Source organism: Cygnus olor, chromosome 14 (genome assembly GCF_009769625.2).
Source record: "Cygnus olor isolate bCygOlo1 chromosome 14, bCygOlo1.pri.v2, whole genome shotgun sequence".
NCBI classification, from domain to species: Eukaryota; Metazoa; Chordata; class Aves; order Anseriformes; family Anatidae; genus Cygnus; species Cygnus olor.
The window spans coordinates 6,413,378-6,427,916 of NC_049182.1; the positions used below are offsets into that span (position 1 = coordinate 6,413,378).

The 14,539-nt window shown below is 48.1% G+C and overlaps 1 protein-coding gene across 2 annotated transcripts in view; it reads right to left on the reverse strand.

Annotated features, from left to right (window-relative positions):
* Positions 1-6,251: 6,251 nt before the first annotated feature.
* Positions 6,252-14,539, reverse strand: part of GLRA1 (glycine receptor alpha 1) — a 37,693-nt gene continuing 29,405 nt past the window's right edge. Inside the window, exons 5-9 of one of the 2 annotated variants that reach the window (XM_040573648.1) lie at positions 12,896-12,978; positions 11,780-11,917; positions 11,047-11,261; positions 10,213-10,359; positions 6,252-6,649 (exon numbers count right to left, since the gene is read on the reverse strand). In XM_040573648.1, coding sequence (XP_040429582.1) covers positions 6,359-6,649; positions 10,213-10,359; positions 11,047-11,261; positions 11,780-11,917; positions 12,896-12,978 — 874 coding nt within the window. In that variant the 3' untranslated portion in view covers positions 6,252-6,358. Of the gene's footprint in view, positions 6,674-10,212; positions 10,360-11,046; positions 11,262-11,779; positions 11,918-12,895; positions 12,979-14,539 lie in introns of both variants that reach the window. The other variant, XM_040573647.1, reaches the window with a different exon arrangement.

The window sequence follows — 14,539 nt, forward strand, 5'->3', positions numbered from 1 at the left end:
GAACCTGTTCCCAGTGCATGCACTTTCCCTGTGCATGTCCTGGGTCAAGCCCCGGCTTCTTCATCTCCACCGCTGCCGGGAGCTGGCCCTATCCCAGGATGGGCTTCAGGGCCCCCTCTGCGATATTCCCAGGAGCAGGAATACTGCAGGGATGAGCCCATCATTTCTACTTGAAGCCTGACTCTAAAGTGCATGAGGGCTGCAGCCCAGGCTTGCTTGACTCGATGGCCGCTTATTAAACACAATTTAATTCCTGTTAATAGCTTTGACTATTGCTCATACACATTGGCACTTTCTACCTTGAATGCCAGGAGAAGACAGTGTTGAGGCATACAAACAAATCTCCTATTGCATTCTCCTTCCTTCCTCTTCTCTCCTAATCTACACCAGGATCCTTGTTCGACAAGTGAACCCGTAATTTCCTTCGCTAGATGCTGAAATCCTCCCCCTTTGAAGACTGCCTTGCAACTCCTGTCCTCCACCAGGGTACGGTACCAGGAGCTGGCAGCACGACGCTGGGACAACGTGACACGGTCAGCGAGGACAGAAAAGAGCCGGCAGGGAGGCAGACCCTACAAATCAGGACGCCTGCTGCAAGGAAGAGCCCGGGTTGGGATTTCTCACCCGGCTCAGCCTGGGCATCCCATTTCCAAGCTAACTCCAGCATCACCCAGTCCAGGCTGCACACATCAGCGCTCCTCAGCGTGGGAGCACCCGAGGGCTGCTCATCCCAGCGCTTCCCAGCGGGAATGGCCCCGTGCAACAGCTCCCCACGCAGTGCCTGCTTCACGGCAGCCTGTTCCATCTGGGGCCCTCTGCTGCACGCCGTGGTGGCAGGGTTCTGGGAACACGACAACCCCGTTGCCCATAAACTGCTGCCACACAGCTGGGGCACTGAAACACATGGAGCTATACAGGGAAAACGGCCCCAAAGTGTGCCTGCTCTCCAGCTTGTACACAACTTGCTTTCACACAGTGCACGCTCATAGAGGAGGTCGCTGGCCCACCCTTGCGTTCCCCAGGGGTGCTTTTCACGCACGCTTTGCTATGGGAGCGCTTTCCTGGTCACCGTTACCCTGCCTGCTTTGGAGGAATAGTTATTCTCCGATTTCTTTGTGTTTCCCAAGACGCCTATCCCTGCCAGGCCCTTCAGAGGTCGCAGAGCTGAGGAACATAACCTCACAGAAATGAAAGTTCAGGAGGAAGAAGGGGGATGAATGCAGAAAAAATGTGTTTGTTTTTTTTTTTTTTTTTTTGGTTACCTCAATTTGAGTGAGGTAACGGACTCCTGGCCCAGATCCATTTGAGCAAAAGAGATGTGATGAAACTGCCAGTAAGAGAGAATTGTTCAGAAGGAGAGAGGGGCTGAGAAAACTTAAAGGACCTGAAGTAATTTTGAAGGTGTCATTCATTAATTTTGCTATTCGTTAACTTCATTAGCTTCTGCTTTGGTGCTCATTTCCTCACCCTGAAGAACAATCAAGCGCTTAATTTTCTACTTAAATAGCGTGCTGTCTCCAGAGAAATGATGGGAATCTATCGAGAAGCGGGAGCATCGTAACATACCCTTCACATCTCCCTTAGAGAAGATGGGAGTGCAGGGTGCCTTCCAGCAGGGATCAAATACTTTTCTTACTGAATTGAGCTTTTTGGGACACTACTGTGAGGCCAGACCAGCTGCTCGCAGCACCTGGATGGGAGATGTGCAGTGTCCAGCTGGCAGGCAGTGACCCCAAACCTACAGCCCCCCATAGGGCCATGCTGTGGGGCAGGCAGGGCTCAGCCTGCGTTACCCACTGCTGCTGGAAGCGAGTCTTGGAGTGATGGATATTGAAAGAGATTGCGTTGTCTTTATTTGGCATAACGATAAGATCTGTGTTTTATTAAGGAATGGTAGCACAGTACAAAAATATGATTGTATAAAATCTATGAAAAATGATACCGTTTAAAATATCTTTTTCTCCTATCACATGTTCCTTTCTTTTTAAAAATCTCTATATTGTAAACGCTTGTAATCTTTTTCTACCAGCACTAGGAAGCCAAGAATGGTCCTCCTTGGTCCTTGGATTTGCCTCAGAAATAAAGATCTTCAGAAGTGGCAGAAGAAACAAAACAAAATAAAAACCTTCCAGAAAAGTCTGTGGAAAAAAGAAAAAAAAAAAAAACACACAAAAACCCCACATTGTTTCTATTCACAGGACACGAGAACATCCAGCATTTGGTATTGTTTGATGCTTGTAGGAGCAAAGTCCCCCAGCCCCGACCAGCAAAGGCTTCTAGGACAGGAGGGGTGCGGGCACTAGGAGACCCATGAAATGAATGGCCCTGCCGCGTATTTAAAGGCAAGCTGGTGCTGTGCCAGTGTCAAGGCAAAGCCTTGCAGTCTGCAGCACACCACATGCTTACTGGTCTGTCCTGGACCCTTTTCAGCACCTCTCATGGATGTCCATGGGATTGGGATTGGGATCCTAGCTGGAAACCTGCTTTGGTCAGAAATTAAACAGTGAAGGACCCATCTACCTGACTGAAATAGTAAATTTATCCTACCTTATATTTCTTTTCCACAGTTAGCAAAAATAATTCCTGCTCACGAAGTGATACATTTTCAGCAACATCTGGAAATAATGCTTTTTTTGGGATGAGGCTATGTTTTTCCAAAGAGTCCAAGCAAATTAGGACCTTATTTTCTTTCTACTGCCAGCCCGACCACTGATTTTATTCAGAGGTTTTGTTTCTGAGCCTGTTTTTTAAAGAAAGCTAACAAGTACTGAGTTAAATTCCATCAACATGCCTGGAAGCTACCCTGCAATATCAAATCCTGTACATTTACTAATAAATATAATTGTTGGCACTGCTGAAGCAGCCTACTTAGGAGATAGATTATCAAAGCAAGTTCTGTTGCAATGCTGTGACTAAACAGGGAAGTACAGATGGGGAAAAATGTTTGATTTTGAAAACTTCACAGACTTTCCAGGGGCTCCTAGGACAACCTAAGGTCTTGTCTACGTGGTGAAGTGATCTGGCAGAACATTTGTGGGCCAGCTATCAGCAGCATCTGACCTTTGCCAAAACCCTGCATGTTTCACGTTGGGCTGTACGAGTGCTGCTCCCTTTCACCATGTGGGCAGCCCTGGGGCTGGAAAATGGCCCGAGTGGAAGCTGGCTGCTTAACGAAGAGAAAACAGTATTATGGTGAGCATAAAACATGCCTAGGGGTTGGCAGAGTTGCAGTGGATGCGGAGGCAGGCTGGTAAGTGTGCAATTCTCGTTTCTGTCCCTGAATTCCCATGGACTCCACTAGCAGCCAGAGTGCTTGTATATGAGCAGGAGATACAAGCACCTTTCTGACAATTCCAGTCTCTAATTTGCCTTCCTTTGGCCTTACCCAGTGCCAAGAAGTGACACCGGAGCTCCAGTGAAGCAGTAACCACGAGATTATCTATGTCTCCTGCCCCACCTCCTAGCCAGAGCAGAGCGAGATGAGATGGGAACATACGAGATGGACGAGGCAGGAGGTTCCTCCTCCTCGCTCTGGTCTTACCCTTGGGCTGTAGGATCAAGACCTAAATGGGTGGGAGCACAGTGCATGGGATCTGTTAACAACCGACAGACAACTCCTTGCAGCAGCTCCAGCTAGGCAGAGGGTGGGCACAGAGACGTGCTGGGGTGAAGTCACCCTGCGAGGAAACCTGGAGCTGGCTGTGCCCTGAGGCCCTGGGCACACCCAGGCATAGTGTGAAGCACAACCACACTGCTGACTCCTGCGTGCAAGGCTTGGACACAGAGGCAAGGACCGCTTTTGTCCAAATAACAGTGAATTGTGGTCATTCCCCTGCTGCCGGGCGGGGGCAGGTAGCGGAACTCCTCGGTTTTGCTCGTTGTCTCAGCCAAGGACGAGCTGGTTAAAGTGATTGCACAACCCACGGCTGGCACGACCGTCTCTCACGCATGCAGGAGGGGCTCAATAATTCAGTGAGCAAACCCCGAGCCGGCAGCAGGCTTGGGCTCCAGCCAAGGCTCAGAAAGTTGTCCTAGCATCAAATAACAGCTCTGCTCAACAGCTTGTGGTCTCCCTCCTCGGGAAAGCACAGTCTGCCAGGGGAAGGAGAAATCCCCAGCCCACAGGTTTTCTGCTGCTCGAATAGAGGAAAGAGGGGCAGGGGCTGATGTACTGGGTCATACTGGTATCGTGTGACCTTTCCCTGTCCCAGCAGTGCCAATGGAGACAGAAAGCTAGGCGGCCTTTGCCAAAACATTAGGAAATATTGCCATTTGCCCTAGTCCACACAGTGACCATCATGATTTTTTTTCCTTCTTCTTCTTTTATTTCTTTTTTTATTATTTTTAAATAAAGTGTATTTAGTGCTGGTGAAAGGTGCTGAATTGGCAGCATTGGGGATGGGTGTCCCTCTGCCTGGCCATGGTGGTTTCTCCCCTCGGCACCGACCCCGTGCTAGCACCCAGGTCTCCCGGAGCTGCCTGGACCACCGGCGGCTGAGGGGGGGCTCCCACCTCCGGTCCCAGGCTCTGAGGCTGCTGACCTGGGCCAGGCTGGAGCTGCAGTGCCGGGGTTGGCACATCACCACGAGCTGCTCCAGCTGCTGTGGGGACACAGCTTCTTCAAGCAGGAGCCTGTCTGCTCCCGATGAACCCGTCTGCTCCTGAGGAAGGCATCAGGACCGCAGCGCAGGTCAGCGGGCCTGAGCATGAGATGGAGGGAGAGTGGAAGCCCCCCGGGTGCCGCTCATCTCTCTGTCTTTCTGTAGTGCCTAGTCCAGACCCCACGCCAAGTGCTTCAGTGCAGACTGATTGTCTCTTCCTTCCCACTCCCTTTTACCCGCCTTGCTAAAGTGCAAACGAACGCAACTGAATCGCCCCGGGTGCTGCAGCCCGGCTCACGAGCATGGTCCCACAGAACCAAGGGGGGCCTCAAGCCCCCCACTCACCCATGCCAGACCTGAGCCAGCCTTTCAAATAATACCCCTGCAATAAATGGCGTGTCCCCCCCACCCCAAACGCTGGTGCCAACCCGTGCCACCACTTGGCCAAAGGGAGACCCCTTTGCTCCCCCATCAGTGGGCACCCACCGCCCCCATCCCACCCTCCCTCCCCTCCTTCCCTATCCCCAGCACCCTGTGCCAGCCACCCCGGGGCTCTGCCGGGTGGCAGAGAGGGGCAAAGCAGCCTGCTCCAGCCTCCCATCCACGTTAAAGCTAAATGCAGCACCAAAATAGTTACAAAAATAGAGTTTCGGGTCCATTGGCCCGACTTCGCTATTAATACTACTGCTATGAAATGTCTGAAAATAACAGCCTCTCTCTCTGTACACACCTTCCCCCCCACCCCGTACTGAGAATATTGCCGTTCGCCCGTTTCTGTTGTGACAAGGCATGAATATGCCTGTTTTCCCTACATTTTAAATATAATTTATGCTTTAACTCACCCCACACTTCTATCCCCCCATATTGTAAACAAACATGGCAGAAAGGGGTTTGGGAAAAGGAAAAAAAAAGGGCTGTTTTAAAAAACCTTCATCATCGAGTGGTCTGAACAGTATTTCTGACTCCTGGGAGTCAAATCTTTCCAGGTCGTTTAAAAGGACAGAAGGTACCTGTGACTTCTGATGAAGGCTCTGATGTCCTTCTCGAGTTTCCCATTGGATGCTCTCTGATGGGGATGAGAGACAGAATGTATTTGCTTTCCTCTATCCAAAAGTCACAAAATGTTTGATCGGCAAACCCGTGACTAAAAAAAGTAAATATAGAAAATAAACAACAACCCACAGCCTCTTTCTTAAGTTTCCCCGTCTATCCAGTTTTCAAAGTGCAAAACCTAGAGAAGCATAGAATGATTTTCTTCCTTTTTTTTTTCTTTTGTTAGGGCTTTTTTTCCCCACGTGCTTAACTAGTATGGCCTTTCTATAGCAAAAGTCAGATAAAGCGTAATTGCAATCATTTCTGCACATGGAATTATGGATCATTCCAGTGACTTGAGAATCTAAGCTGTTAATAGGCTAAAAAAAGGATTTTTTTATCTTTTTTTTTTGTTTTCTCTTTGCATTATAATTAAGCATGAATATATATTAATATATTACACTGCTTGGATTGCAGCTGGAGCAATCCAAACCTTCCTATGCTGTAAAACTAATCCCGCCCTTGCACTCCCCAGATCAAGAGCTGTTTTTTCTCCTCCCCGTGCCGCTTATCGTCAGTTCCCACGATTAAAAGTCCCTCCCAGCCCCCCTCCCCCCCCTCTTTTTTTTAGTAGATATTGCCACATTCTTAAATTCATGCATTGCTGCATTGCTATTGCACATATATAAAGGATTGCTCTCTCCCTCCCAGCTGCTCCCCTTCCCTCACTGGTTGTGCACATCCTCCCTGCGGACGATCTTGTAGATGATCCAGTAGAAAATGTTGAAGATGAGGAACGCCATGGGGAAACCGATGCGCGAGATCTTGTCGATCTTCTTGGCTCGCTGAATGAAGAGCTTCCGCATCTCCTCGGGGGAGCGGGATGGCGGGGGGACGGGGTTGGCCGTGTTGTTGTTGTTGGCGCCCTTGACGGAGATGCCATCCTTGGCCTGCAGGCACGCTGGCCCCATCCCGTAGGCGGTGAAGTTGAACCTGCCTTCGCCGGCTTCGTCCTCCTGAAACAGATTGAGCATGGGACTCTACTTAAAATGAGATATAGACAGTGCACCCTTGCTATAAGGCTCTCCACTGGCAGCGCCCTGCTCTCGAGGGGGAGACGCCTCCGTCGAGCCCCGACCTCGACACTGGTGGGCAAACCCAAAACCCTCTGCTCCTGGGAGGTCAGCCTTATAGAGGGGTGCCAGCTGGGTGATGCGCAGAGGCAAAGCAGGGGATCCAGGCACCCCGTGGAGAGCAGAACGACTCCAGCCTCCTTGGTATCTTCGACATACTCGAACGGTTTACGGTACCGCGTTTCTTTTTTCCAGTTGCATCCCCTGTTTTGCTTCTGGCCCTCCCTCCCCCCGCTCCTAGCAGCACCTTCTTTGCTTTGCCTGCGGGGTACAGCTCGCCCAGAAGGAGGGGGCTCCATGGAACTCAAGCAGTCGAAGCCGCACCAGGAGGCTTCCTACAGAGTTACATGGACGTGCGGGCGGCACGGCCTGTCCAGGAAAAGACCTCTGCAGGCAGCACGGGGCCAGCCCTCAGCTCGTCTGCCTGCAGGATATCCCCGAGCCCCTCAGCCCCTGTCCCATGAGCCCTCTGCCAGGTGAGCAGTAGAAGTGTCCCTTCCGTGTGCCAATGCTAAGACACGGCTCCTTGTGCTAATTCCAATTAATGAGCAGAAAAAAATCCCTTATTTGCCAATCTCAAAGCAAGTGTTGTACTGTTTTTCTTGGCAGAGGCCTTGCAGCCCTATTCTCTTGCACACAAGGATGCAATCATGGAGTCACGGGGAAATTTCCCGTCCTTATTTCTTTGCAGAGTGTCTTTTCTGGATGGCCCCCATACCGAGCGGGTAGCTGCGTGGGATGGATGGACTGTGCTTGCTTGGGGGTGGGGAAGCAGAGGGAAGAGCACACTGGTGTTATCTAAGCAAAAATAAACAACCCAAACAAAATCAAGCATTTTCTTTCTTTCTTTCTTTTTTTTTTTTTTTTAAACATGGAGGCAAACTGTCGAGCTGTATGACCTAGCAGCAGGCCTATTTGTTTCAGAGACCTGGCTGAGCCTGATTAGCTGATGATGGGTGATGCAGGCATTGCCAGGTGGCCACAACCTGCACTGCTGGTGGGGAAGGGGTACCTGGCCCCTCTGCTGCCCGCAGCAGCTCTGGCTGTGCTGCCATCAGCCCGTGCATCTCTGGCTGGTGGCACAGGGTGGATGCAGGAGGCCCTGGGCTGCTGCTCTTCTTCCTGCAGTGCTGGGGTTGGTAGCAGTGACTGGCATCACTTGGCCCTGGGGAATCAGGGAGAGCTTTCAATCACTATCAGGAGAGCTTTCACATCGCTAGCCAGGCTGGGCTGGCATCCTTGGCCTGGCTCTCCAAAAACACAAACACTCAAAGAGAGATTTGTCTAGTCAGACTTTCTGGTCTATTTCTCCCTCTCTTTCCAGGCAGAAGGACGTAAGAGGTGGAAAGGGCCAATCAAACCCTGGCAGCAGCTATTTAGCTATTTTTTTTTATAAATATATATTTAGCTATTAGCTTTTTTAATTATTATTTTTGTTTTTTAGAGAGGAAAAAAAAGAGTCTTTCTGACAAGAATGAGCTAGCATCTTGCATCTAACTCTCAGGAAAGCAAGAAACAGACGTATCTGGATTCACTTGTGTTAGTGCCAGACTGTTCATTGTGCTACTGCCAGACTGTGACACATGGTCTGGGGTGCTGAGCTGTGAAGAACAGCTAGTAGATTTTGGTTTGGGTAGGCCTATTAATGTGAGTCTGACCCAGCTTCTTCAACCAGGACAGATCACTGCAACATATAATTTGTTTTCAGCCTCACGCATCACGTCTGAACCAGGCAGAGCTACCCAGACACATCAGGACATTGGGACAGAGCAATTAGGTTCTGTGGCAGCTGTACTAATCCATTTACATATTTGCAGTCAGCTCCTAGCTTTCTGATGAGCCTGCAAACCTTGTTCATTTTGCCTTTTCAAGTGTTTTTGTTTATGCTTTGTTCCAATTAAAATTGCTGTGAGATTAGGCAGGGATTGTAATAACAGCCTTGTGTTCAACAGAACGTCTCTGGCAAATATCTTTTAAACTCATCAGTATATTAGTGTGTGTGGTTTTTTTTTTTCTCCTTATTGTTTTATCAACACTAGTCCAGAGTGATCTGCATACAACAGCACAACTTCAGAGAGGATGCTTAAATTTGGATATATGGATACAAGCACTATGAGGCACCCAGGTTGAGTGGTTTTAGCTTTGGTTCTATTAATCAGGACACATTTTCTGAAACAAAAATAGCCTCAGTTGACTATGAGATGGCAGGGTCTCGCTCTGCTCTGACAAAATTAACGGGTGCTGATGGTCCCATCTGTTACTTCTTTTCCTTTGCATTTGTGCAATACTCTTTATCCCAGGTCCTGGCTGGACTAAGGAAAACTGAACAGTCATCTCCTGTTTTGCAGACAGAGGCAAATCTACAAAAAGCCAGGGAATCAGGCATGCTGATACCGTGCCCTTTAGCCAACGCTGCCTCCTGGAATGCTGCTAGTTCTCCAGGCAGGCATTGTGAACTGCTGTATGACGGGTTAGACCCTGGGAAAGGTTTCCAATGGCTGAGACAGAGAAGTTCTGGAATGAGTGGTCTCTGTATGGGATTGTTCAAAGGGGGCTCTCTAAAACATGGGCTAGACAAATATTTATAAGAAATATTTTAGGCAGGGTAGCTTCAACCTTGGTGATCTCCTAGGAGCTATCCTGAGATCCTCCTCAGCTCAATCTTCAGTGTTTCTTTCTAAAAATTACACTGTTTTGTCATGTTAGCTTGAGGGCAGTGTCTCAGACCTGGTGATAAGAACTGACACTGCCACTTGATTCTGCTAGTTAATTAAGGGCAGTTGTTAATTGATCACAGTCACCTTTATGTTTCCTTCTAGTGCATCCTTCGAGATGTATCTCAGCTGCAGTACCTCAGCCTAAAAGCTAGTAGAGTCCAGGCTGCAGGGGGCACAATCTATGTGACAAGTGCATGCTCAGGTTGGCATCAGTCATGGCAATGAGCACGGAGCGAGGCTAAGGCTGTGCAGAATGTTCTTTCCTTCCGAGAGGAATTTGCAGTCAGTTTGAGCAGCAGATGCTTTTGAACACAGAGATGACAGAAACAAAAGAGGTGTCACTTACCTCCGGGCTAATGTAGGCTGACTTTCAGGGGGATGCCGTTCTCTGACAGGCATCCCTCCCAGCTCCCTGCCTGCCTCCCCCCAAGCCCTCACTGTGTCTTCTGAAGAGGAGAACTCAGACCAGAACATCTCTCTGTGTGAAAATTGTTCTGATGAGAACAACCCTTTTGGCTTAAAATGCTTGGCTAGCTAACAAAAAACAGCTTGCTAGACCCCTGTGGTCAGCAGACTGTTAAAAGAGACACAATTCATCAAGTTTGCTTTTTGATGCATGACTCCCTTTACTATCTGACCATGTGCTGAGGACTTCCCTGGCCAGCTGACCATGTAGTGATGTTTTGCTGGGACAGATTCCAGCCGTGTCCTTCATGCCTTATGTATTACCTTGTGATGCCTCCTCTTCCTTCTGAACCTGAGCAGCTCTTTGTGCTGCCGGGACACAAAGTTGACGGCAGCATACTCTAGAAGTGCAGAGAACACAAACAGCAAGCACACGGCCATCCAGATATCTATGGCCTTCACGTAGGACACCTAGGAGTCAGAGGGAGAGAGAGGGATGTGATGGCATGTTCATCCAAATGCCTTTTTGTTTGTCATTGTTCATGTTACTTCCAGGTCTTTGGAAGAATTTGAGCAAGCCATGGTATGGTTGACATCTGCTCTTGGATAATAAAATCTATCTCATTTAACATGAATGTACTAATAGGTCAATGAAACTTCTTGTGGACTAATTAGTAGCAATAATTTCACAGTTTAAAATTTATCCACGTCTTCACTGTAATGGTTTACATGCAGGGAAAATAGAAATCTAAACTGACTACACCAGAAGCCTTTCATAGCAGCCAAATTTAGAGCTATTATGAAAGTATGAGGGACAAAAAAAAAAAAAAAAAAGTGGATAAAAGCTGAACTGTATGGTGCATGTCCCTGTCTGCTTGTTGCAGGTGTTTGTAAAGTGCAGAGCTCCTGGCTTCTGGGAGCTGAAGTGGATCTTGGGATGAGCACTTAGGGAAAGTTTTACTGCTTGTCATGGAAACTAAGCTAAATTATTTGTAGGAGGAGGCTGGAATTTGCTCTGCTTGCCCTTAAACTGGGATAGTGCAATGGCAGCAGAATACCTCTTGTGTTGAGCAGGAGGATCCGTGTTGTGGCTTACACATATTCTGTCCCCAGAGAGTGATCGTTTTGCCCCTCAGTGAAGTTAAGGGTGTTCCTTACCTTGGGCAGTGACGCTCGGGAGCCTGAGCTCTGAGTGGTCATAGTGAGCACCGTGGTGATCCCCAGGCCAACTCGAGCTGGTGCAGCGTCCATATTGATCCAGAAGGAGATCCAGGACAGGATGACAATAAGGAGGCTGGGGATGTACATCTGGATCAAATAATAGCCCATCTGCCGCTCCAGGTGGAAACGAGCTTCTATACAGGTGAATTTGCCTGAGAATGACAGGAGATAAATGTAAAGTTACTGGTAAGGTACGGTGAGCCTCTTGGTTTCAGCTGTTGTCTGGGGACTTTCCTCGCACTGCCTAGAACCAGAATCTTGTGAGATGAGGACATAAACATCATCTGACCAGTTCAGAAATATGTACATAAATCATCATAGCAAAGAAAGCTTTTGACAGTATGTCCTTTGTCAGTTAAATTTTACCTGCTCCCTTGCATCAAAGGAAGATGGAGGGAGAAAAGGTCCAAGCCAAACTCCCTTGAACTGATGCAGATGTTATGGGGACAAGATGGTTCCAATTTTTGTGTCTATTAGCTTTTTATTGTCTATATACGTATATATTTACTGGCAACATATCTACGTGTGTTTCTAGTTATGTTGTTCCTGGCTGGGTAGAACAAGGCTTATGTCACCAGACTGCCATCAGACCTAGCAAGAGATTCTGGCAAATGCATGGTCTTGAATTCATCTCTGATGAATATAGGGGCTAAGGGTGAAGAGTACTGACCTGTGTTGTAGTGCTTTGTGCAGTATCTCAAGTCTTTTTCTTCTTTGAGGATAAACTGAGGCAATGTCAGCCCATCAGCAACTTGCACGGCTCCTTTTTCTTGCCACTCAAATATTAGATCATTCATTGTGTAGCCAACTGTTGAGAGGATGGAACAAACAGCATGTGAAATAAATACTAAATACTGACATGGGAAGGGACAGACTTGTAGAAGAGAGTTACGCTTGGAGGCAGAGGCTGAACCTGGTGTTCCCAGGCAATGCTGTAATGGGTGGGATTTCGGTTGAAGCAGAACTGTTTATGCATGTGGTAAAAGCTAGGGCAATGACCTCTGCTGGGGCAGTGATGGTGTTCAGTGACTAGTCTGACATTTTTACTTGAAATGAGCTGGTTGAGCTGTTTATGTTTTCAAACCTGACCTCTTTCTCTGAATGAAGTTATTCATCTTCTTTCCCTCCTTTGGGATAAGCAGCATGTGCAGGGGGCAAATATTCAGCTAGAGAGAAAAACATCCCATTTGCAGCTGAGAGCACTTTCACCTTTCTCCTCCAAAGTGAAAGGCCAATGTAAATACAAGCAAGCCAGGGTTTCTATCATGGGACCTTCTGAGGTTTAGCTTCTCTAGGAAATGTCACATGTGCTGAATGAATGGAAATCCTGAGCAAATACTTCTTGGGATGGGGCAAAGAGTGATGAACCCCTGAGTGGGGGGTCTCTAACCACACACTGGCTTGAAGCAGTTTAGAGGCTGGTTCTTGTTTTGGTGACGTCTGAACTGACTTTGCCCTCATTTGTTCTAAGAGCTTTGCTGTCTCTGATGGCAAACATTATTGCTGGCGTTGGCCGAAGATGTAGATGCAGATAATTGTGTGGGGTTTGCAGAGGACATGCCAGCAGGGAGGAGCAGCAGAAACAAGGCTGGAAGAGAGGTGTCCCAGGCACACACAGCAGAGCAAGCCTGTCCCAGCTGTCCATCCTCTGCTCTCTTCCATGCTGGGAGAGCCCAGTGAAGGCTGACCTGGGAAGGAGCTGCAGCTGGGGAGGGAGATGGCAGAGGAGAGGGAGAGGGGAAACACGTTGTCTCCTCTCTGAGATGGAGACACGCGCAGGACTCACAGCTTTCTAACTGCATGATGCACGTCTGTACATCCATGGGGAAGTTCTTCAGGTCCATGGGGCAGGCCAGAGTCAGCGTGATCCTGAGGACAGAAGAGAGCACAGGGGAGTGCCAAGCAGTCTGGGGTATGGATGAAGGGGTGAACCCTCTCAGACACCCAGCACTGCATACAGGCTGGTACCTTGCCCAGGACACACTGGTGTGCTGGAGGTAATGACTGATTATTTACCCCTTCCCTGCCTGTGCTTTCACACATGGTGTTGGAAAGAAATGTCAAGAATTTGTGTCTGTGAAATAATTTCCATCCGAGTTGCCTGCTGCAGGTGGTGTTTCATTGTAATACTGCTTTGGACAGTGCAGAACAGAGAGCTCCCACATCAGACAGTTTTGCTGCTTCTATCTTCATTTCTTGCCTCAGGCTCAAAACAGTCTGGATTAACAGCAAGCCCAGACTTATCCTACGGACCCCCCAGATACATTTCTAGAGACTGGGACTGTTTGGAAATCTTTGAACAGAACATTTCTGTGTCAGGGAAAAAAAAAAAAAAAAAAAAGGAAGTTTGGTCAAGTTCACAGGTTTCTGTGGGGGAAAACGGAGACTTTGGTAGGATTTTATGCAAGGAAAATGCCCTTTGGTAAGTCAGTAGGAATCTCTGTATCTTCCTGAATTCCTGCTGTACTTCTTGAGACCTTTAGTTTTGCCTTTCAAGCTCCATTTTCCACTAGGTGCTGGCTGCATTTCCTGTGGTATGTTGCTGCGCTGCCCTATACGATGATCTGTGCTCAAATTGTTTGGTTTGTTCTACAAGCTGATATTAAATGATTTGATTCAGATAGCTAGACTTGTGTTATTTGGTTTGATAATGCTGAAAATGCTGTTCGCTAGAGTGTTCAAATTTTTCAGCTTTTTGCCTTCATCTAGAAATAGCAGAATTTCCTGGGGGACAGGAATTGAATTTTTCTATCAGACCTACAGGGCATGTTGTGACAGAAGATGTTGTGAAAGAAGACAGAATTGACCTGTTCAAATGTTCTTTTTATGAAAGCAACAGCATTTTCTGTATTTAAACAAGCACCTGAGCAGAAAAGAGCCACCACTAGCTTTTGTCCACTTTGTTTTTCTCAATGCATCTTTGGCAGGGGACTCCATCTCTGATCAATCAGAGAGATAAGCCTTCAATTATGTCTTTAAACAAGCCCCTTGGGAAGAATTCATGTTAAATATCTGCCAGATGTGACACAGGGGTGACTGTGGCTGCAGCTATGCCATGAGACAGACAGCACACACATGCTGGACAAGTGTGTGCTGAGAAGGGATCAGGGAGCAAAATCCTTGGGGGTGTTTTTGGGTGAACCTAGGGCTAAGACTGCTGAGCTTTGGGTCCATGAGACAAAGTCCACCTTCTTGTGAGAGCCTTAACTAAGGTTTGACTATTGCACATAACCATAGCCCCAGCAGGAGGACCTCCAGAGGTCCCTTTCCACCACATGGCTATGACTGTTAATGGAATGCTCTCCCACCTAAAAAAATACAACTCAATTCCTTTTATCCAGTGGCATGCTCCAAGTCTGCATTTCCTCATGTTAGGCATATACAGGAGGATCTCAGCTCCACCCTCCTCCATTTGGTGGAGCCCTCCCCA